The sequence below is a fragment of the Microcaecilia unicolor genome, chromosome 1 (genome assembly GCF_901765095.1).
Source record: "Microcaecilia unicolor chromosome 1, aMicUni1.1, whole genome shotgun sequence".
NCBI classification, from domain to species: domain Eukaryota; kingdom Metazoa; phylum Chordata; class Amphibia; order Gymnophiona; family Siphonopidae; genus Microcaecilia; species Microcaecilia unicolor.
The window spans coordinates 595329756-595355364 of NC_044031.1; the positions used below are offsets into that span (position 1 = coordinate 595329756).

General features: G+C 41.3%; 1 protein-coding gene across 4 annotated transcripts in view; it reads right to left on the reverse strand.

Moving 5' to 3' along the window:
* The window catches only part of ZFAT (zinc finger and AT-hook domain containing), a 283052-nt gene that overhangs the window by 59274 nt on the left and 198169 nt on the right, over positions 1 to 25609 (reverse strand). For 3 of the 4 annotated variants that reach the window (XM_030219458.1, XM_030219449.1, XM_030219466.1), the window contains exons 13-14: positions 10962 to 11068; positions 7333 to 7459 (exon numbers count right to left, since the gene is read on the reverse strand). In XM_030219458.1, coding sequence (XP_030075318.1) covers positions 7333 to 7459; positions 10962 to 11068 — 234 coding nt within the window. The remainder of the gene's footprint in view (positions 1 to 7332; positions 7460 to 10961; positions 11069 to 25609) is intronic. The other variant, XM_030219474.1, reaches the window with a different exon arrangement.

Consider the following 25609-nt stretch of genomic DNA (forward strand, 5'->3'; position numbering starts at 1 on the left):
TCCTGAAGGTGCTGGTGCTTCTCGGATACTGCCGATGTCACTGCCCTGACGCCTCCGGCACCGTGTGATGAAGAGGACCAATGCTTGTGCTTCTTGGGCTTTTCCCACTCTGAGCCTTGTGGTCCTTTGGTGCTGACAAGGATGATGTTGAACCCATACAGATCCTCCTTGTCAGGTCTGATGGTCACTGGTCCTTGGGTCGACTATGAGCACCTAACGTTGAGTGTACCTCGATACCGGTACACTCCCAGTGGTAGCTGATGTCTGGGCACCCTTCGAAGTGATGCTTCTGGTGTCGATATCAATAGATGCCCTTTAAGAAGCCAAAAAGTCTCTTCTGTTGGACCTGATGCACCCTCTGTGTCCTCAACTACATTTTCAAAAGATAGAACAGGAGTTAGGGTCATGGTTAGGTCCAAGGCACTCGAAGCATCAAGAGTACAGGCCTGTCATCAAAATCATCGGATTACATTGGGTGCACTTCTTGAAGCAACTGGGGGTCTTCTTGGACATCGAGAAAAGAATCAAAGCCAAATTAAATTCCTCAATTTTGGACTACAAAAATGGGCAGAGCTCAAATTGAGGTCGCTCAGGCCTAAGTGGGCTAACTGTGAAAAAGAAAGAAAACTTGAAGGGCCAAAAGAAGGAAAATAACAAAAAGTGAAATTAAAGACAAAAATGAGGGGAAAGTACCCGCACGAGAAGGCACTGCGAAAGCAGAGAAAAAAAAAAAGCATTTAGGGGAGATCATGAAGGCATGACCTCCCCCGTTCTACAGAAAAATAAAGACTGAGGAACCCACGCTTGTAAGGCACCCGCACATACGTGGTGGGACGCTACTACAATTTTCTTGAAACATCTATACTCAGAGTCTGCACAGAGGTCCATCGGATGATGTCACCCACATGTGAGAATACAACTAGGAATACTTGTCCTAGGATAAAAGAAACTTCAAAAGAAACGCTATGCTATGTCCGACTGAGAGCCATCAAGCACAGCATCCTATGTATGACATTAGCCATTCTGGGTTACAAGTACCCCATAAAGTAAACCACTACTACTACTACTACTACTTAACATTTCTAGAGCGCTACTAGGGTTACGCAGCGCTGTACAATTTAACAAAGAGAGACAGTCCCTGCTATGCTATGTCCGACTGAGAGCCATCAAGCACAGCATCCTATGTATGACATTAGCCATTTTGGGTTACAAGTACCCCATAAAGTAAACCACTACTACTACTACTACTACTTAACATTTCTAGAGCGCTACTAGGGTTACGCAGCGCTGTACAATTTAACAAAGAGAGACAGTCCCTGCTCAAAGAGCTTACAATCTAATAGACAAGTGAACGGTCGGTCCGATAGGGGCAGTCTGGATTCACTGAACGGTAAGGGTTAGGAGCCGAACGCAGCATTGAAGAGGTGGGCTTTAAGCAAAGACTTGAAGACGGGCAGGGAGGGGGCTTGGCGTAAGGGTTCAGGAAGGTTGTTCCAAGCATAGGGTGAGGCGAGGCAGAATGAGCGGAGCCTGGAGTTGGCGGTGGTGGAGAAGGGTACTGAGAGGAGGGATTTATCCTGTGAACGGAGGTTACGGGCGGGAACGTAAGGGGAGATGAGGGTAGAGAGGTAGTGAGGGGCAGCAGACTGAGTGCATTTGTAGGTAAGAAGGAGAAGCTTGAATTGAATGCGGTATCTGATCGGAAGCCAGTGAAGTGACCTGAGGAGAGGGGTGATATGAGTATATCGGTTCTGGCGGAATATGAGACGTGCAGCAGAGTTCTGAACAGACTGAAGGGGGGATAGATGGCTAAGTGGGAGGCCGGTGAGGAGTAAGTTGCAGTAGTCCAGGCGAGAGGTAATGAGAGCGTGGACGAGAGTTCGGGTGGTGTGTTCAGAGAGGAAAGGGCGAATTTTGCTGATGTTAAAGAGGAAGAAGCGACAGGTCTTGGCTATCTGCTGGATATGCGCAGAGAAGGAGAGAGAGGAGTCAAAGATGACTCCGAGGTTGCGGGCAGATGAGACGGGGAGGATGAGGGTGTTATCAACTGAGATAGAAAGTGGAGGAAGAGGAGAAGTGGGTTTTGGTGGAAAGACGATAAGCTCGGTCTTGGACATGTTCAGTTTCAGGTGGCGGTTGGACATCCAGGCAGCAATGTCGGATAAGCAGGCCGATACCTTTGCCTGGGTCTCCGCGGTGATGTCTGGTGTGGAGAGATACAGTTGGGTGTCATCAGCATAGAGATGATACTGGAAACCATGAGATGAGATCAGGGAGCCCAGGGAAGAGGTGTAGATTGAGAAGAGAAGGGGTCCAAGGACCGATCCCTGGGGAACACCAACAGATAAGGGGATGGGGGTGGAGGAAGATCCATGAGAGTGAACTTTGAAGGTGCGGTGGGAGAGATAGGAGGAGAACCAGGAGAGGACAGAGCCCTGGAACCCAAATGAGGACAGTGTGGCAAGAAGTAAGTCATGATTGACAGTGTCAAAAGCGGCGGATAGATCCAGGAGGATGAGGATGGAGTAGTGGCCTCTGGATTTGGCAAGGAACAGGTCATTACAGACTTTAGAAAGTGCTGTTTCTGTCGAGTGAAGAGGGCGAAAACCGGATTGAAGCGGATCAAGGATGGCATGAGAGGAGAGAAAATCAAGGCAGCGGCTGTGGACTGCGCGCTCAAGTGTCTTGGAGAGGAAGGGTAGGAGGGAGATGGGGCGGTAGTTGGAGGGACAGGTAGGGTCTAGTGATGGTTTTTTGAGGAGTGGCGTGACTACAGCATGCTTGAAGGTGTCGGGGACAGTTGCAGTGGAGAGAGAGAGGTTGAGGATATGACAGATGGAGGGGGTGATAGTAGGAGAGATGGTGTTAAGTAAGTTGGTGGGGATGGGATCAGAGGAACAAGTGGTGCATTTTGAGGAGGAAAGAAGGCGGGCGGTTTCCTCCTCGGAGATATCAGGAAAGGAGGAGAAGGAGGTCTGGGTTGGTTGGTTGAGGGAGAGGGTTGAAGGGTGAAGAGGAGGAGGTGGCTTGGTAGTGAACTCAAGGTTGATCTTTTGCACCTTGTCGCGGAAGTAGTCAGCCAGTGATTGAGGAGAGAGTGACGGGGGGGTGGGAGCGGAGGGCACTTTGAGGAGGGAGTTAAGGGTGGCGAAGAGACGACGAGGGTTAGAGCTGAGAGAATTAGTCAATTGGGTGTAATAGTCCTGTTTGGCAAGGAATAGTGAGGACTGGAAGGAGGATAGCATGAATTTGTAGTGAAGGAAATCTGAATGGGTGCGAGATTTCCTCCAGAGGCGTTCAGCAGATCGGGCGCAGGAGCGAAGGTAACGGATGCAAGGGGTCAGCCAGGGCTGGGGATTAGTACGCCTTGTGGGACGGGAGGTGGATGGTGCAAGGGTGTCCAGAGCAGAGGAGAGAGTGGCATTGTAAGCGGAGACCTATTTCTTATAGCTCATTTCCATGGATCTCCCAAGTTTACACGGCTAAACATTTTTATAATGGACTTTTCCACCAGGAATCTGTCTAAAACCTCTTAGGAACTCCACAATGTTTGTTGTCTTGACCATGGCCTCCAGTATCAGATTCTACAGCTTAATTACATGCTGCTTGAAAAAAAAAAATACTTTCTACCACTTGTTTTCTGTCTGCTTGTCACTACTTTCCTGGATGGTCGGTCCACTTGTTTTTGTGTTGACTGAAAAGTACTGCTCCCAATTTTATTATTACACTCCACTCATGATTTTATAAACTTCGATCATACCGTCTTCTCAGTCGTCCTTTCTCCATGCTGAAGAGCCCTAACCTGGTTATACTCTCTTCATAAAGTTGATCATTTTTGTCACCCGTTTTGGAACCTTTTTTGGTTTTGCTACATGCCTTTTCAGATCAGGTGACAAGAACTGCACACAATACTCAAGGTTCAGTAATACTATAGACCTATAAGGATATTCTCAGTTTTGTTCTTCATTCCTTTACAAATAATCCATAACACTGTAATTGCTTTTTTGGCAGCTGCAACACACTGGGCTGAAAACTAACATATTGTTCACAATGGCTCCAAGGTCTTTTTCTTTGGTAGTGATTCCTAACTCAGAACCCAGCAATTTCGACCTGTAGGTGAAATTATTTTTCCTTATGTGCATCACTGCACATGTCCAATTAAACTTCATTTGCTATATCTCCTAGAGTCACAAGATCCCTCTGCAAATCCTTGCAATCCTCTGCCATTTTAATGACTGAATAGTTTTGTGCCTTCTGCAAATGTAATCATAAATGTATAATACAAGCAGATTTTATGCTTTGAATAAAGTTTTTAAGGGTGAGAGCACAGATACTCTCTAGGGCAGTGTTCTTCAATGCAAGGGCAGGGGGGCTAATGGTGGCCCCCATTGTCTTTCTGTGTGTTTTTTTATTTTTGTACTCTGCCTCTCTACCTAGGTTCAGGACAGAAAGGGGAAAGTGGATGGGAGGAGCTGCATGCTTGAAGGACAAGATATTTCTCAATAGGAAAAAAGAGAATGCATTTGGAAATGCTTACAGCCTTAAGAATACCCCCCCCCCAATGAAGTTTGAAAGTGGGTTGGTGGGGATGGTTGCCATTGACAAACAGTGGTCAGCAGTGTTGTTGCCCCGCCTGGGAAGATATTTGGCAGCTTTACTTCAGCTCATTATAATCCAAAGTGGCCCCAGCTTAAAAATTAATGAAGACCACTGCCCTAAGGCATAAATCTTTACAGTGAAAAATTACAGTGCAATGAATAGCTGATTAGCATTAGTAAGCCTGGTTTTAGGTGTAGGTAATGTAGGCAACTGTCTTATATGCCAAATTGATAGGCAACAAAACACCACCATTGCCATGTTACAGTCCAAGCCGGTCTCCACTGAAACAAAAACTTGAACATAGCTCAGCACGTGCACATCAGAGATAACCTTGCTCCTCAGTGGGTGTGTGGGGCTGCTGCAGGGTCAGACTCACTAGCCCCACACTGTGTTTTATTCAAATTGTTACTGCTGTCAGCCATAGAACAGAATGACAAAAGTAGACCCCCTTGATGTCTGGATACGAGGATGGAACATAGAAAATCATGGAGAGAAGATCCAAGGACGTGCAATTCACTGCTGATGATTTCTAAATGTTGGGGAGGGAAGAGGATTTACCTCACCCTTCCAACATCTTTAGTAATTTCAGGGGGAAGGGAAGGAGACAGGCAGTGGAGCACAGCTCCACACCAAGGCACAGCCAAACTTTAAACCCAGAATGCATTACATAGAAATTCACAGAACTGGGCCAAAACAGAGCAGTGAAAAAGAACTCTGGTCATCAAGGGCCACAACAGATCTGGTTTTCAGAATCAACAAAAGATCATATTTGTACATATGTGACTTATTGTATATATGTAATAAAAGAACCATATTAATCTGTATAACTTAGTTCAAACAAACCTCTTTATAACACTTGATGATGAGCTTGCTATCACTAAGGTCTATGCTATGGAACAGTGCACATAACAGGGATGAATAGCTCCGAGAAGGAACTATGCCCAGAGCACTAAACTTGTACTCAAAACAGCTATTAAGTATATTGCCTATCTGCCATTACCATCTGTTTGGCCATCTGCATTTCTCCCTGAAATCAAAACAACTGCTTGTCAGAAATTTGTTGAGGGGAAAACAAATTCCAAAAATGCTTGACTGTAGGGTTTTGTTTGTATGTACATAAAATGTTCAATGTACAAGTCTGTTGTTATTTTTTAAATACCATGCTGTAAAAAGCTAGAGATATTCCTACTTAATGTGCTAGTATATAAACAAATAAAAAAATATCTCAATATAAATGAAATTTAACAGGGTTTCCTACAGGTCTGGCCTATTTCTTAATCTGCACATTAAGGGCCTGATTTTATAATAGGAAGCCAATGTCAGAAGTCCAAAAAGGAACCTTGAGGTAATTGTATAAAGTGGGTACTAATTTATATGCATAAATGTTTAGAATACTGGAATATATATATATATATATATATATATATATATATGTAATAAAAAATCTGCCTAAGCACTATTCTGTAAATATTTCAGCATATCTTAAATATTTCATCAGGTGGATAGGATAGATTCAACAAATCAAGTGAAAATTTAGAGGCTATAACAAACTGTAATCTATCAAACTCTAATATGGAAGACATCCCTGATGGCATGGATAGCATGAGGGGGGATCTAGCAAAGCTTGAAGAATGATCACGAATTTGGCAGATAAGATTTAATGCTATAAAATCCAAGGCTGCAAAAAACAGAAGTTGTATGTTATAGGGGATGAAGACTTCAGTGCACAAATAAAGAATGGGACTTAGGTATGATACTATCTGATGATCATAAGGCGGCCAAACAGGTAAAAAAAAGCAATGACACAAGCCATAAGGATGCTTGGGTGCATACAGAGAGGAATGGCCAGCAGGAAAGGGGAGGTTATAGTGCCTCTATATCAGGGTTCTCAATCCAGTCCTTGGGACACACCTAGCTAGTCAGATTTTCAGGATATCCACAATCAATATACATGAGAGAGATCTGCATGCACTGCCCTCATGGTATGCAAATGTATCTCATGCATATTCATTGTGGGTATCCTGAAAACCTGACTGGCTAGATATGTTCAGAGGACTGCTCTATAAAAGCCATTTAGCGTACTGTGTGCAATTCTGAAGACCACACCTTGAAAAAGACAAACAGGAATCAATCCAAAGGGCGGCTACTAAAATAGTCGGTGGTCTCTGTCAAGAAGCATATGAGGACAGACTTAAAGATCTCAATATATGTAGGCACAATTTTGGACTTCTAAATTAGGATATCTAAGGAAATGTTTTCTTATGGAAAGGATGATGGATGCATGGATCACTCTTTCAGTGGAAGTGGTGGAGATAAGGTAGTATCTGAAATTCATGAAAGCAAGGAAGAAGTACAGAGAAAATCTTAGAGGAGAAGTAGCATAGTGGTTAGTGCAGCGGACTTTGATCCTGGGAAACTGGGCTTGATTTCCACTGCAGCTCCTAGTGATTCTGGGCAAGTCACTTAACCCTCCATTGCCCCAGGTCCAAATAAGTACCTGTATATATACTATGTAAACTGCTTTGAATGTAGTTGCATAAACCATAGAAAGTCCCATTCCCTTTCCCCTTAGTTGCTGGTGAAGATGGATAGGCTTGATATGCTATATTATTTTTCAGCAGAACGCATCTTTCATGCTGCACTTCAGTTTAGCTGGTTAACTCAAATAGTTGCTTTAGTAACCAAATCTTTGGAAAAAAATGTAAGTATTCTCTTACTTCAACTTCTGCTCACCATTATCAGATGTGTATCTTAGGTTCTGTAGGGCTGTTACGGTTGCTTGAGCTCCTTGCTCACCTTCCTCTGCTTCTGTGATTTGAAGATACTGGGTAGATGATTCTTCTGTTCCTCCTGTTACCTGAAAGCAGAGACAAATTTTAATATTTTAAATCAGAAACACTATCATTAATTTTTAGTAATCATTTAGTTCGCAGTTAGAACACAAAACAAAATCATTACAAAACATCCTTTCAAGACTTTTTCCATTAAAAGAATTTTTCTTAAAGATCCTCCTGTTTAGTCACCTAAATTGAGAAACTACAATGTTAATTGCCATATATTTGCTAGCTACCTTATCTTACCATATGGTTTAAATTAGAACACACCTCCTGATTGCCATATCAAATGGTGTGAATTATATTAATAAGATCCTACTACTCACTCTCATAAACGTATATACACAAAAATTTGGACCATCAAAATAGGGGACCAGTCAGATTAGACAGTTGAATTAATTAATACCCGCTTTGACAGATTTCAGGCATGAAATAAAATAAAATATAATTTGTCCTATTTGGCTTGGCAATCAGGAGAAGAGTTTGATTTGATATTGCTTACTTTGGTCATTTTAAGAAAATATGGCACCGGGACATGACTAGGTTAGCTAATCTAAAAAAATCAGATGACTTGTATTTTGCAAATAATGGATCTTTTAGAAGAACCATTAGAGACATTATCTAATGAACCAGGGACTGAGCTATCTAGTTTACACAAATGTTTGATTAGAACAGAACTACATGGTAACACCTTGGTACAATATATTAAGCACCAAATGATTCAGCAAGCTTTGCAGATATTAAAGGAGCTGAAGGTTTTCACTGGGGATAGGTTTTTGGACAAGTGGAATTGAATTTTCAATAAATGCCATTTAGATATTATGCCTCCTGATTAGTGATTACTACTGTAGAGGCAGAGAAAGTTCCTTAAGCAGACAGAAATGTAGTTTAAATCACAGTTGCTTTCTGAAAAATTGATAAGAAAATGGGAACTGAAAGATTAGATGGAGACATTTAAAGAATCTCTGGAATGTCTGAAAATTAGAAAATATACAAAAGAGATGAGAGGGGGGGTATTCTAAGATGGCATCTTAGACGGGTCTTGAGAGTAGAGTGTTGCACGGGGACAGAAATCTTACCTGTTCCCACTGGAATCTTACCCATCCCCACCCGTCCCCACAAGAATTTAATGGCACACAAAAAAAATTCCAGTCAGCTCTCTCAGTCTCTTTCTGGGTTTGAGCAGCAGCACTGCAGGCAAGGAAGGAACAGAAGTTGGAACTTGGAACACTATGGTGCGGTCATGTAAGACTTGTCTCTGATTCACTAGAACTGTGTGCTGAGAGGTCACCACATGCATGCTCCAGTAGGTCAGGTGACATCTGATGCTTGAGCCTGTGTCAGAGCCGAGGTCTGCGCATCAGCTCAGGAGCAGAGAGGATTAATAGGAACATAGTAAGTGACAGCAGATAAAAACCTGAATAGTCCTGTAGGGCTCATTATCACTTCATAATTACATCAGCAATGAACATGATATCATATACTTGATTATGATCTTTCTTTGGTGTTTCTGGGACATAGAACATGGAAGTCTCTCCAGCCCTATCCTTATGTTCCAACTGCTGGGAGTTGTCATCAAAGTCCACTCCAGCCTATTTGTCGTCTCATTTGCGGGAAACAGGCTGCCATATATGAGACACAGACCATACAAGTCTGCCTGGTATCGGCCCTAGTTCATCACAGCCGGAGTCACCATCTAAGCATCACTCGACATATCCACACACATGCAGCCATTTAGGTTTAGTTTTTTTATAACTTCCATTTTCTAATTAGAGATCCTCTGTGTTCATCTGCATCTATGCTGTTAAAGCAAGGAGGAGGAGGAGACAGCACTCAAAGAACTTGGTACTTGGTGAAAGGCTAGCACAAGTGCAGTGTACACTTCCATAGGAAGCCCGCAGGAATTGTTTCTGTCCCCACAGGGGCCCTGCAGGAACAGCTTCCGTCCCCACAGGGAACCCTGCAGGAACAGCTTCCGTCCCTACGGGAACGCTGCAGGAACAGCTTCCATCCCCACGGGAACCCTGCAGGAACAGCTTCCATCCCCAGGGGAACCCTGCAGGAACAGCTTCCGTCCCCAGGGGAACCCTGCAGGAACAGCTTCCATCCCCACGGGAACCCTGCAGGAACAGCTTCCGTCCCCAGGGGAACCCTGCAGGAACAGCTTCCGTCCCCAGGGGAGCCCTGCAGGAACAGCTTCCGTCCCCGTGGAAACCCTGCGGGCTCCGCAGGATACCCACAAACCCCATTCCCGTGCAAGTCTCTACTTGAGAGTGTGTCTTTTATACTTCCAGAATTTGCTGTTACAACCTGTGCTAGTCATGGGGAAAAAGAGGAGGGCTTTCCCTCAACCCCTGGATGAGCATCCTCGTATTCTTCCTTGAGAATTTCTCAAGAAAGAGTTAGCTGGATGGGAACAGCTGAATGAAGTAGAACAGCAGTGGGCAAAACTGAAAGGAGCTATTTTAAAGGTGACAAACCTTAATGTTAGAAAATTATGTAAATGTAAGAGGAAAAGAAGACCGCTCTGGTTCCTGAATGTAGTAGCTGAAAAGATAAGGGAAAGAAGGTTAGCCTTCACACATTACAAAATGACTCAGAAAGAGGAGAACACGCAAAAATACCTAGAAAACCTAAGAAAAGCAGGAAAAGCTGTTGGACAAGCGAAGAGGCAAATGGAAGAAAAGATAGCAGATACGGTAAAGCTGGGGGAGAAGACATTTTTCAGATATGTGACAGGAGGAAGTGCCATAATAGCATTGTGAAGCTCAAAGCTGAGGTGGAGGAATATGTAGAACCCGATAAGGATAAAGCTGAACTGCTTAATAATTATTTCTGTTCTGTGTTCACGGATGAAAGGCCGGCGGTAGTACCGCAGAAAACAAATACAAATGGGGATGGATGTATGGTAGACCAGGACTGTGTTCGTGAGGAGCAAGCTAAACAAAAAGTAGATAAAACTACGGGGCCTGATGGGATACATCCGAGGAACTCAGAGGTTCTCACAGCTCCACTGTCTGACCTCTTCAAGACTTCCTTAGAATCTGGAGTGGTCCCAGAGGACTGGAGGAGGCTGGGAATTACAGACCTGTCAGTCTGACCTCGGTGATGATTAAACTAATGAAAACGCTTCTAAAGTGAAGGATTGTGAGGTTTCTCATTGAGTGGACTGCAGAACCCGAGGCAGCTTTACTAGAGGCAGGTTGTGTCAGAAAAATTTGATTGATTTATTTCTTTGACTGGGTGACCAAATAGTTGGACTTGTGAGGTGCACTAGATGTGGTGTACTTGGATTTTAGCAAAGCCTTTACGGTTCCGCACAGATAACTGATAAAATAAATTGAGTGCCCTCGGTATCGGATCTATAGTGACCGACTGGGTTAAAAATTGGTTAAATGGAAGGAGACAATGGGTAGTGGTAAATCTTGCTATTAAAGAAAACACATCAGCCAAATTAGATGGGAGCATGTATTTCATATATCCTGTCCTAACCTTTGAGGGAAGATTAATTAAAAGTTGTATCCTTACCTGCCCGTTTTGGTCCACTACTTTCAGCCCATGTTTGTTTTTAAGATGCCTGTTGAATTCCCATTTCGTGCCATAAACAAAGTTGCAAATGGGACACTTAATACCACCTGTAAAACATAAATCAAAATTACAGGAGATTAGAAACACAGCATCCTTGCCAAACAATTTTCTAATAAAACATTTGGTTTTATTCATTTTAACAATGCCTATTTCCTGTCAATATCTATGCATCAAGCACACAATAATTGTTTACACTATAACAATGGCATAGGCAGAAGCTATCAATGCGGGCCCCTGTTAAGACGTGTTATTTTAGCACAGGTCCCATTTTATGAAATGAGGATCTAGTTACTAATAACTGGGGTTAACAGTACAGTAACATGTGTTAACGGGCGCCCACATTGATAACTTCCCTCCCTAAATAAAATACTTGCTCCCGGATTCTATATAGGTTACCCAAATTAATGAGTTAACGAGGTGTCAGCAATTACTAATGTTAATTGCCACTCATTTGGATTTGCACGTGCATCTGACTGCACGCTATTCTATAGCACTGTGCAACTAAATTATCTCACCTGCAATCTACAAGGGGGGCATGGTCATGGAAGGAGCATGGGAGGATCAGGGATATTCCCCAAAATTAAGTGCATTGTTATAGAATACCAGGGTTACATGCACAAGTTGTGCCATCAGGATTTATACCAGGTTTCAGCAGGCATAGGTTCTCACGCTCAAAGTTGGGCACAGGAATCCATAGTAAATGGTACTCTACAAAGGGTGTTCAGCCTGGAGTGCCCTTTATAGAATAGCATGTAGTGCAGATTTTTCCCGGCAACTTAATTTGAATGCCATTTACAGAATCTGGTCCTTGATGTCTACCTAGTTTCTCAATCATATTTCGATCGAAAAGTTGACTATCATTTTTCAAAAACAAAAGAACTAAGATACCAGAACTGCCATTTAGTAGATACTTTATCATTATTATTTCAGCATTTATATAAGGCCCTGATCATCAGCACTTTATGAGTCCTTTCTCTACATACTTATAATCTAAGAGTGCGACTCATGCCTAAAGGCTTCAGCCTCCATTACAGACTCACTAAACAGGAAAACTAAGCAGCTAAAATTAGTGAGCTCTCTTTAGGATAAGGGGTGGGCAACCTTTACACACAGAGGGCAGCAAGAATGTCAGTACCATCTCTAGTAGGCCACAGCATTATCTAACATCGGAACCAGAGATACACAGAGGTCCACAGACCACCTGTGATAAGTAGAAATTTAACTAAAAATGATGGAAACAAACTCCTTGAGTGGTTATTCTGAAAATTTGTGAAATAAAGTATTTAAAATAACCAAAACTCTGATTAATGACGTTTTCTGTGTACACTTCCCATGGACTTGTGGGTTGCATAAAATTCAATGGCAGGCCTCAATTGGCTTGTGGGCTTTAGATTGCTCACCCCTGCTCTAGGAAAACTTAACTTAACCAGCTATGTTCTTTAGCAAGTAGTCTCTTAAATCTAGTTGGTAAATCCACCTAGCTAAAACAGATTTAGGATGCTCAATACTGCTGGACTCAGCTTAACTGGCTGGCACTGAATTAGTTCAGCAATAGCTGGCTATGGCTTCTAAAATACCACCCACCAATATTGGAAGCATCTCCTCTCCCTCTGGACCATTTACAAAAAACCTCCAGCAACATTCTGGTTTCCTGCCTGTTCATTCCCAACATTAGACTGCCTTTGAAAAAAAAAAAAAAACATCTTTCCTTGGGCATCTGTACCTGCCTTCTATGAAATTATGAAAAAGCTTTGTAATAAGTTATAGAAAACTGAATTTTGAACACCACAAACTATTCCTCATTTCAGTATATAATGGAACAAACAGAGGATTTATTTGAGGAAGATTACATGTCAGGGACGTCCTAAATCAGTAGTACCAGTGGGATTTGAACCGGCCACGTCTGGATTACAAGACCGTCTGGATTACAAGACCGGTGCTCTAACCACTTGGCCACAGCTCCACTTACGTGAATGTCCCTCCCTTTTGATTATGCCACTTCAGGTCTCTCTCAGCCAATCACAGACAGGGATCTCTCTCTGCCAATCACAGCGAATTTAGCTGTCTGTGAGTGGCTGAGACCCCTGTCTGTGACTGGCTGAGAGAGACCTGAAGGAGCATAATCAAAAGGGAGGGACATCCAAGTAAGTGGAACTGTGGCCAAATGATTAGAGCACTGGTCTTGTAATCCAGGGGTGGCCAGTTCAAATCCCTGATGAGCACTTCAATTTTTTTTCCACTTTTTTTAAGCCGGCCATCTGTAAACCCGGTGATCTCAACATTTGACCTAAATGTTGAGATTTAGCCAGCCCCAACCATATTATCGAAAGAATAGATGGCCGGTCATCTTTTTCGATAATACGGTTGGGCACTGCCCCTTTGCGGTGCCGGCCCCGTTTGATTATGCCCCTCTATGTTACCAATGCAAGCTTGTGCATTGTTCAAATTGAGCTTCTTTTCTTTTTTTCATTTTAGAATTATTCATGGCTTGGCGCCTCCCTAGTTTCCACCATTACCTCATTTGCCTTTTTCTCCAAAGACAAAATGTACTGTAAACCAAATGATCTTACATTTTCCATTTGCAATGAATAACAGTTTTATTCTTATTTACTCTCATATCAAGCAGTAAGAACCTGGAACTCTCTACCTCTAGCACTTAGATTGAACTCTATGAGTTTTAGAAAGCAGTTGAAAACCTATGTTTGAACAATATTTTGGAGCTTAGTTTCTTATTTAATGTAGTCTTAAGTTGTAACTGTGCTTAATTAATGTACTTCCCAAGATATGCCTGGTTTTTGTTTTATTGTAAACCACTCTGAACCATTTGATTTTTTGCAGTATATAAATTATATTGCATTATTTACATTTAATTCATAAGAACTGCTATACTGTGTTAGACCAAAGGTCTTTGAAACATTTAAGTTATGTTTTTACAGTATTATTTGTTTTCCTATGTATTTTATTTATTTATTTATTTAGATTTTGTTCACTGGATATTTCTCTGTCCCAGGAGGGCTCACAATCTAATTTTGTACCTGAAGCAATGGAGGGTTAAGTGACTTGCCCAAGATCACAAGGAGCAACAGTGGGATTTGAACCGGCTACCTCTGGATTGCAAGACCAGTGCTCTAACCACTAGGTCACTGTGTGTGTGTATATATTCTAGATAGATATAGATATATAAATCTGTTTTAAAATAAAATTGGCCAGTATAGAAATTTTGTTTTCAATATTATTAAAAAAATTATTACACATCGCTTTTTCCTTTGTTGCTCAAAGTTATTAAATCAGTCGATGTTATACATTTAATTTTTGCCCTTGATTAAGCATTTACTTTAAATATCCACGTGTTTGCAGAGATAGTTGCATTTATAAATGAGAAAAAAATTTTGTAATATTATGCAGAATTTCTCCGCCTCCACCCAGTTACTCCTTCATGTCTTCCAGCTGCCAAAAATTTCTAGAGAAAACTCTGTGGTATCAAATGTGTAAATGTTGAGGAAAAATACTGATTAGTCCAAGATTTTGTTGATAATGCTCAAATTTGTACATTATATACATTACAACTTCTTCTTTATCCACAATTGAAAGTATTGTGGGGTCCTTTGATAAAGCTGTGGTAAAAAGTGGAATACGGAAGTGTGGGCCCATCTTTTCGGCACACGCTGGCCTACTTTTTACCACAGTTGGGGGAAAAGCCATTTTTTAATGGGCCAGGAAATGGGTGTGTGCAAAAATTAAAACTAGTGCACGCCTATTTACAGCCTGAACACTTACTGACTGCCATTGATTTAGTGGTAAGGGCTCATGCCAATGTGGCCCCGCTGCCGATTGCTGCTGGGAATGCCCCTGTGGTAGAAAATAAAAAAAATATTTTCTATCACAGGATTCGGCGCGTGCCAAACTCGGAATTACTGCTGGGTGCACTCGCTACCCCAGCGGTAGTGCCAATTTGGCACGCACTACCCATACATTAGCCCTACAGTGGCTTTGTAAAAGGACCCCTAGTTAAGGTCACTTCCAGCTCTGGCCCCGTCCCCAGTTCCACTTCCTTTTTGTCTACAAATTAAGCCCTGTTCATCTGTATATAATTTGCCTTCAATTTCACCACCCATCTATTTATCCCAGCAATTTTGTTCTACCCATCTTGCCCATGTATCTATGTCCAAACTCCACTCCCCCCCCCCCCCCCTTGTTTACCTATTAAAGTGCTTCATTGTATTGTACCAACATTCTGAGTATCATATCTGTTATTTGAATGCTCTAATGCATGCCCTGGGTCATTTGTATTGTGCTGATATTGCGTTCATCATATCTATGCTATATGAATATTCTAAAACACTATCTATTAAGGGGTTTTGTTTGCATTGTACTGACATTGTAAGAATCAAATTTGTGTTATATGATGCTCCTCCATGTTGCCTATTATTATCTATCATTTCTTCCCTGACTTATAATATTGCTTTTATATGATTGTTCTACTGTTCTGTTTTAATGTGTGTATTTCTGACACTGTATCATGCTAGCTTTATTATTAGCATTCAATTTGCCTGTCTCCATATTTATCTCATTGATTGTATTTATATTTTTATTTGGTCATTATACTATTGTTATGCTTATAAGTTATGTCAAGCTGTTCCTGCTCTATACCACACCTTGATCAATTTTAAGAAATTGAGGGGCCCTTTTACAAAGCCGCGTAGGCACGTACGCGTATGTGCATCAATTCTGAACTACTGCCCAGCTACCGCGTGGACTGGGTGGCAATTTCATTTTGTACGCCTGTCCACTAAGCACGCCAGAAAATTTGCAGCATGTGGAGCTAATCAGGCGGTAATTGGCATTGTACACGCATAGACCATTACTGCCCGGTTAACACGTGAGACCTTACCGCTAGGTCAATGGGTGACAGTAAGGTCTCAGGCCCAAAATGGATGCACGCCAATTTTTATTTTGCCACACGTCCATTTTCGGCCAAAAGAAAAAAAATAAGACCTTTTCTGTAGGTACATTGAAAATGGACCTGCGCGTATCCAATACACATGTCTACACTAGCGCAGGCCATTTTACAGAGCACCATAGTAAAAGGATCCCTAAGTAAATATCTTCATAAAGGTGGTTAACAAATTCTACAAATAAATAAATAAATGTGCTTAAATAAGAACTCATTTAGGCCAACTTCTTTCTATATTAAATTAACATGACTTTAATTAACATGTTATATTGCTAAAACTGTAACCTTTATCACTGTGACTTTAATTAAGAAACAGCAAATGGAAATATGCAATCAAGATAATATATAATGTATGCCAGTTAATTGATGTTAAAGCCGAGAAAAATTAATTTAGACTCCACTCATTAAATACTTAGGTAACAGAACATGCCTTATCAACTTTTGATCCCTGTGTTGAATTTGTAGTACAATGTTAATGCAAATGAAAATTGCCTAAAGTGATTTTTTTTTTTTTTTACAGTTATTGGACAACTGGGATTAAAACAAAACTCTGTATAGGTCCTAAACAGTAACAGTGTGGTTGCAAAAGTCTACAACTCTACATACTGCTCAAAACCTAGATTTCCATGGACAATCTCTGGACATTCAAAACAAACTGTAAAGGACACAATGGGGCTCATTTTTGAAAGAGAAAAATGTCTAAAAAGTGGCACAAAGCAGCAATTTGGACGTTTTTCTCAACAAAACATCCAAATCAGCATTTTCAAAACCCAATTTTCAGACGTTTTCCTGTGCAGTTTGTCTGCAGTGCATCCAAATTTCATGGGGGCATGTTAAGGGCAGGATTTGGGTATTCATAAGACTAGGATGTTCTTCACCCATAATAAAACAAAATAAAAACGCCCAGGACTAAAACTAAGATGTTTTGAGCTAGCTGAGTTTTAACGACGAATAAGACGCAAAAAAGTGCCTCAAATGACCGGATGACCACTAGAGGAATAAAAGAATGCCCCCCCCTTAACTCCCCCAGTGGTTACTGAACATAAGAACATAATAGTAGCCATACCAGGTCAGACCAATAGTCCATCTAGCCCAGCATCCTGTTTCCAACAGTGGCCAAGCCACGTCACAAGTACCTGGCAGAAACCTAAATTGTGCCAACATTCCATGCTACAAATCCCAGGGCAAGCAGTTGCTTTCCCATGTTTGTTTCAATATCAGACTATGGACTTTTCCTCCAGGAACTTGTCCAAACATTATTTAAACCCAGATATGCTAACTGCTGTTACCATATCCTACGCCAAAGAGTTCCAGGGCTTAACTATTCGTTGAGTGAAAAAATATTTCCTCCTATTTCTTGTAAAAGTATTTCCATGTAACTTCCATGAGTGTCCCCTTTTGTCTCTGTACTTTTAGATAAGTAAAAAATCGATTTACTTCTACTCATTCTACATCACTTAGAATATTTGTAGACCTCAATCATATCTCCCCACATCTGTCTCTTTTCCAAGCTGAAGAGCCCTAACCTCCTTAGCCTTTCCTCATTAGAGAGGAGTTCTATACCCTTTATCATTTTAGTCGCTCTTCTTTGAACCTTTTCTAACTCCACTATACCTTTTTTGAGATACGGCAACCAAAACTGAATGCAATACAGAAGGTGTGGTCGCACCATGGAGTGATACAGAGGCATTACAGTATTTTTGGTCTTATTCACCATCCCTTTCCTAATAATTCCTAGCATCCTATTTGCTTTTATTGGCCGCCACCACACACTAAGCTGAAGATTTCAGCGTATTATCTACACCACCACCCAGATCTTTTTCTTGAGCACTGACCCCCCAAGGTGGACCCTAGCATCAGGTAATTATGATTTGGATTATTCTTTCCAATGTGCATCACCTTACATTTGTCCACATTAAATTTCATCTGCCTAAGGTCTTCCTGCAATATTTCACAGTCCGCACGTGTTTTAACAACCTTGAATAGTTTTGTATCATCTGCAAATTTGATCACTTCACTTTTCGTTCTGATTTCCTTATCAGTTATAAATATGTTAAATAGTACCGGTCCCAGTACAGATGCTTGTGGCACACCACCCCCCTCCATTGAGAGAAATAACCATTTAACGCCATCCTTTGTTTTCTGTCCAATAACAAATTCCTAATCCACACCAGAACCTTGCCTCTTATCCCATGACTCTTTAATTTTCTCAGGAGTCTCTCATGAGCAACTTTATCAAAAGCTTTCTGAAAATCTAAATGTACTACAGGAGTGGAGGAGTGGCCTAGTGCTTAGGGTGGTGGACTTTGGTCCTGGGGAACTTGAGGAACTGAGTTCGATTCCCACTTCAGGCAGCTCCTTGTGACTCTGGGCAAGTCACTTAACCCTCCATTGCCCCATGTAAGCCGCATTGAGCCTGCCATGAGTGGGAAAGCGCGGGGTACAAATGTAACAAAAAAAACCCGGCTCACCTTTATTCACGCCTTAAAAGAAATGAAACAAATTGGTGAGGCAAGTCTTCCCTTGGCTGAACCCATGCGGACGCTGTCCCTTTAAACCATGTTTGTCTACGTATTCTGTAATTTTATTCTTTATAATAGTTTCCACTATTTTGCCCGGCACCGACATCAGGCTTGGTTTATAATTTCCTGGATCACTCCCAGAACCCTTTTTAAAATATGGCGTCACATTGGCCACCCTCCAATCTTCAGGTAATATGGACAATTTTAACGACAAGTTGCATATTACTAAACAGCAGATCAGCAATTTTATATTTGAGTACCCTTGGATGTATGCCATCCATCCAATCCAGGTGATTTACTACTTTTTAATTTGTCAATTTGGCTCAGTACATCTTCCAGATTCACCGAGATTTCTTTCAGTGCCTCCACATCATCACCCTTGAAAACCAATTCCGGTACAGGCAGATCTCTTACATCTTCTTCTGTAAGACAGAAGCAAAGAATTCATTCAGTTTCTCCACTATGGCCTTGTCTTCCCCGACTGCCCCTTTTTCTCCTTCATGATCTAACAGTCCCACAGATTCCCTTGCAGGCTTTCTGCTTCTGATGCAGGGGCGTAGCTATGGGGGGCCCCACAAATTATGTCCGAGCCCCTGGTTTGGCTGGCGGGGGTCCCCATCTCCCAGCAGCCGAAGCCTGCCCTGCTCTTCTTGCTCCTCCTGTCCTGTGCACCCTGACGCTCTTTTACGTGTAACTGAGGAGCATCAGCATTCACAGGACAGGAGGAGCAAGAAGAGCGGGGCAGGAACGCGGCTGCGCCGGAGATGGTCCTGAAGAAGGCTTCGGCTGGCTGGGGTTGCGGACCCCCGCCAGCAAAGGTATTTGCGAGGGGAGTGTGAGGAGGTTGTGAGGAGGCGCGAGGCGGTGGCGGGGGGAGGTGAGACGAAGCAAAGCGTGGCGGCACTCAAAATGTGCCCCCAACCTCGGGCTCTGGCCCCCTCCCACCATAAGGTCTGGCTACGCCCCTGTTCTGATGTACTTGAAAAAGTTGTTACTGTGAATTTTAGCCTCTGCGGCAAGTTTCTCTTCATATTCTCTTTTACTCTTCTTTATTAATGCTTTGCATCTGACCTGCCAGTGCTTACATTGCTTCTTATTTTCTTCATTTGAGTCCTTTTGCCATTCTTTGAAGGACAATCTTTTGGCCCCTTTTACTTCACCTTTTAACCATGCTGGTAACGTTTTCTCTTCTTTCCACCTTTGCCAATACGTGGAACGCATCTGGACTGGGCTTCCAAGATGGTATTTTTGAATAACACCCAAGCCTGATTTAGTGTCCTAACCTAAGCAGCCGATCCTTTTAGTTTCTTTTTAACCATTTTCCTCATTTTATTGTAGTCGCCCTTTCGAAAATTAAATGCAGCTACAGTAGATTTCCTTTGTGGGTTCATCCCAGATAGTAGCTCAAACTTGATCATGTTATGATCACTGTTTCCCAAGGGTCCCAACACCTTCACCTCTCAAACTATGCCCTACACACAACCAAGGGCCAGATCCAAAATGGCTCCCTACTACTACTACTTATCATTTCTAAAGCGCTACTAGACGTACGCAGCGCTGTACACTTGAACATGAAGAGAGAGTCCCTGCTCGCCAGAGCTTACAATCTAATTAGGACAAACAGGACAAACAAGAGATAAGGGAATATTAAAGTGAAACCTGGATCCATGACCTCAAAGACCCCATCACCCTAGATTTATGCCCCGCAGGTTACAAAATTACCCATTGGACAAGAAATGGAAAAAGAGGAGGAGGTATAGCTGTAATTTATAGATCCCATTTCACTGTTACAACTACTGCAGAATCCATACTTCCCCATCTTGAAATTGCCTTAGTTAGAATTAACCATAGAAATTTGCATGATCACCTAAATGTTGTTCTCTTTTATAGGCCACCAGGAAATTGGCATGAATGCCAGACACATTTCATGGACTTCATATTAAATGCATGCGTCTCTAATTCCAACCTGCTTATAATAGGGAATATTAATCTTCACTTTGAAGACCTTAACTCAACAAATGTACGTGAATGCAAGGACTTTTTCCAATTATGGGATCATAACACACCCTAATATTCAACCAACCCATATGAAAGGTCACACTCTAGACATCATCTCACACAAGCTCTCCTCTGACTCAAATTTTATATTAACTGTTACAAAGTGGACACCCACACCGTGGTCTGATCACTACAAATTAAACCTTTCCCTTCAATGGCGAAAAAAAGAGATACACTATAGTCAAGAGCGACTAACCCATACCACGAGAGGCCAAACTGACCCATTAATATTTTGGCAACATTTTTACAACAATGAATGGTCAGCACAAGCAGAATCAAACCAATTCCTTTTAGAATGGGATAACAGATGTGAAAACATATTAAACAACATAGCACCTTTGAAAACTAGAACATCACGAAGGAAGAACTCAATACCTTGGTTTAATGAAGAATTGAAAAAATTAAAGACACAAGTTAGAAGATTAGAGCGAGCATGGAATAAAAAGAAAGATGACTCAACATTCAATGTTTGGAAACAACTGCAGAGAAAGTACAAGTATTCCATTAGACAAACCAAAAGAATATATTACAGAACCAAAATCGGGTCAGACTACAAGGACTCACATAAACTTTTCCAGCTTGTGAACAAATTACTAGATACTGCATCGGTTACTTCAAACAGCGCTGATGCACCATCAGCAGATAATCTGGCAAAGTACTTCAAAGAGAAAATTGTAAAGCTACGACTTACATTACCAATCAACAACATCAACTATGTCAAATTCCTCGATTGTCTAGACCCATGTCCTGATGAACATCCAGCTGACCGAACCTGGACTAATTTTGACACCCTCTTGGATGATACCATCTTTCAAGCAATTAAAAGATTTGCCAAATCCCACTGCAAACTAGACATATGTCCAAACTACCTTATAAAATTTGCCCCTCAACAATTTATATCAGATCTTACAACAAATCTAAATTTTATGCTGCAAAATGGACTCTTCCCTAGAGATTAAGGAAGTATTTTACTCACCCCCATACCTAAAGATTCAAAGAAAACCTCCAATGACCTAACTAACTATCACCCAGTAGCATCTATCCCTCTTATAACCAAACTAATGGAAGGTATGGTTACCAAACAATTAACCAATTACTTAAATTCTCTATTCTTCATGACTCTCAATCAGGATTACGGTCCAATCACAGTACTGAAACAGTACTAATTACTCTCTCAAACAAATTTAAACAAGCAATTGTGACTGGGAACAATATACTCCTCTTACAATTTGATATGTCTAGTGCATTTGACATGGTAAGCCATAAAATATTATTATATATCCTAGAATATTTCGGAATCAGAGGTAACGTTCTAAACTGGTTCAAAGGCTTCCTTACTACAAGAACTTATCAAGTGATATCTAATTCGATTATATCAGCTTCATGGAAACCCGAATGTGGTGTTCCCCAAGGATCTCCACTCTTGCCAACCCTCTTCAACCTAATGATGATACCACTGGCCAAATTGTTAGCCATTCAAGGACTTAACCCATACATATACGCAGATGATGTTACGATTTACATCCCGTTTAAACATGATTTAAAAGTTGTTACTGTGAGTTTTAGCATGTGCAGCAAGTTTTTCTTCATATTCTCCTGTAGCCTTCTTTATTAATGCTTTGCATCTGACATGCCAGTGCTTATGTTGCTTCTTATTTTCTTCATTTGGATCTTTTTTCCATTCTTTGGACAATCTTTTGGCTCTATTAGCCTCTTTCACTTCACCTTTTAACCATGCTGGTTGTCGCATTCTCTTCTTTCCACTTTGGAAAAAATGTGGAATGCATCTGGTCTGGGCTTCCAAGATGGTATTTTTGAATAACATCCACGCCTGATTTAGTGTCCTAACCTTAGCAGTCAATCCTTTTAGCTTCTTTTTAACCATTTTCCTCATTTTATTATGGTCGTCCTTTCAAAAATTAAATGCAGCTACAATAGATTTCTTTTGTGGGTTCATCCTAGATAATGGGTCAACCTTGATCATTTTATGATCACTGTTTCCCAGGGGACCCAACACTGCCACCTCTCGAACTATGCCCTGCATGCCACTGACCCCCTCCCACCACCCAAAGACGTAAAAGAAACAGTACACCCAGCCTCTATGACAGCCTCAGATGTTATAGCCAGTCCTATTAGAGGAGCAAGCAGGTCCCTGGAGTAGCCTACTAACTGGTGAAGTGCACTATGGAGAAGGGGACCCAGGCCCATAGTCCACTCTAACTGGTACACATGTGGTGGAAAGTGTCAGCCCTCCAAAGCCCACATCCCCATAAGGGAAAGGGGAAAGGAAATGGACTTGATAAATCGCCTTTCTGTGGTTTTTGCAACTACATTCAAAGTGGTTTACATATTATATGCAGGTACTTATTTTGTACCTGGGGCAATGGAGGATTAAGTGACTTGCCCAGAGTCAGAAGGAGCTGCAGTGGGAATTGAACTCAGTTCCCCAAGATCAAAGTCCGAAGCACTAACCTCTAGGCTACTCCTCCACTCTGGGAGTGGTGTGCAGTTGGGTACAGTAGGGTTTTTGGTGGGTTCACTATAAAATATAAAGAAGCAGCGGTGAGATGTGTACTTGGGAGCTTCTAGGTGCCCCACTGCTCTGTTGTGATGTCTGTGTGGCCAGTTTACTCTCCTCCTACATCCCAATGGCTTGATTTTGTGTGTTTTTCAATTGGACATTTTATTTTCTTTGAAAATGGACCAAATAGATAAATGCACAGAGCACAAAAACATCTAGCAAGTGGCCATGTTTTGCTGTTTTGAAAATGGCTATATTTGCTTTTCAGATTCTGGACGTTTTGAGCAAAACGTACAAAGTCTGACTTAGACGTCATATCGAAAATGCCCCTCATTGTCACAGAAGTGTATCTTGAAGCATTCTGATTGGCTATAATAAGTTCTAATCCACAGATCTTAAGTTCTATTTCTAAGACATTGCTTTCAAATACTGAAGTGAAGAAATGTGTAAGAGACATATGTTTTATAATTTGTTATGAATGTTGTTCTGTTACCTGCTTAGTTGTAGGTGGGCTATAAATATGGGAAGAAAATAGATAATAGGATTTATAGTGCCTTGCAAATGTCTTTACACTATCATACATTATTCACATTCTGCTGTCTAAAAGCTACAATTCAGAATGCATTAGCATATAAGTTTGTTTGGTTTTTTTTTCATACAGAGAAGGTAGGGAAACAGACTACTGTACTTATTTCTGGAAGCTATCTTGGAAGCACTGACAGTGCTCTCACATCCAAATCAGAATCACCCAAGGTACAATGTAGAGTCAGCCCACACTGAAGGGTTCCTTTTTCTATTAAACTGGCCTAAATGCTGGACAAGCACAAGTCAGTGAGATCTCTGACTCAAGAAGGGGCGACAAAAGAAAAGACTGGGAAGGATGCCTGGAGGTCCTTTCATATCTAAACTGAAAAGAGGAAGGAGAACCGGCACCTCAGGTGGACTGAGTCCCCAAGAATTACTTCTACAGTTCATTAGGCTCTACCAGACAACATAGTTAGGGTCCCAGGAACCTACGTGTAGTGCCCAGAAAGAAGAGAAATGCAAGGGAAAAACAAGACCTCTTGCCAGGTAGTTTAGAGTAGTTGTGGAGAACTAGATTTGGGAGTGAGGCAATTTGTAGGGTGGCGGGCCATTTGCAGTGGGTAGGTTTTGGGTTACTTGTGGGTAGTCTTTGAGTGTGGGGTAATTTGTAGGGGATTCATTTTTGAGGCTGGGGTAGTTTGCAAGATGATGTGGCAGTTTTGGGGACTGGGGGTAGTACGACAGATTTTGGAGGTAGGCCAGTGTACAGAGTGGTTGGGCAATTAGTTTACAGGAGGTAGTTTTAAGGAGTAGAACAGTTGCAGAGGAAATCTGACTGTGGGGACAGTATGTGGGGTAGTGTGGCAATTGCAGGGGGTAGTTCTTGGGTGTGGGGCAGTTTTGAGGGTAAGGAAGTTGGCAGGGGATAGTATTTGGAGATGGAGCAGTTGTGGGATGGTGTGGAAGATATGAGGATATTTTTGGGCTACGGGAAGTTTGGGGGGGGGGAGTGGGGAAGTTGTGAGATCTGCAAATAATAATCCTTTGGATAAAAAGTGGGGAGAGGCTGACCTTCTCCTTACTTCTTTGATTCCATTAAAAAAAAAATTGGTGTTTTTGATAAAAATAAATTTTTAAAACCGAATACAGTTCATGATCCCTGAGTGATGCCCTTCTTAAAAATGTAAGTTTTATTGAAAACTGACACTGAAAGACGCTAAAAAAGTTATGCGTTCCAGCGGCCATCTTAGATGCATTTCAATGACATCATCAGGCGTCACTTGCAGTAGGAAGCTGAGAAAACATCCATCGCACTGAAACCATTCATGTCTGGTTTAGAAATGACTATAAAACTTATTAAAAATGATACAAAAACACATAAAAAAGCAATAAAAGCCTTTTGACGTGAATTAACATTCAAATAAGGGAAATGAACAAATCAATTAAAAATATGCATAAATGATGTGTTTTAACATACAGATTAAAACAATTTTCTATATCAATTAAAAACATGCATAAATAATGTGTTTCAACATAAAATAAGAGAAAAATACATATCAGATAAAAACGTGTAAATAATGTGTTTATTTAACTTAAATAATGATTGGTAAATAAATAAATAAATAAATACTGCGGGACAATGGAGAATCTTGAGTTAAAAGTATGAGGTTTTTTTTTTCATTATTAAATACAGGCTAATGAATCAAACTCTTTATTTAAACCATGTGGATGCACTGTATTGAAACTAAAAATTAACTTCTGTTTTCACAAGAATCTTATCTACATCCCTGCCTCGCCTTGATAGTTTTGGTTTACAAATCACACAGAACCTATAATCTTCAAATCTGTCACCCAGCATTATGGAATATTCCACTAAAGGTTTTTCTAGGATTCTTATCTTGATAGCACTCTTGTGTTCTATAATTCTCTTATACAGGCGTATATTACACAGCTAGACTGACTGTTAAGAGAAATGTCTTAAAACGTCTTAAGAACAGTAAAACAGAAA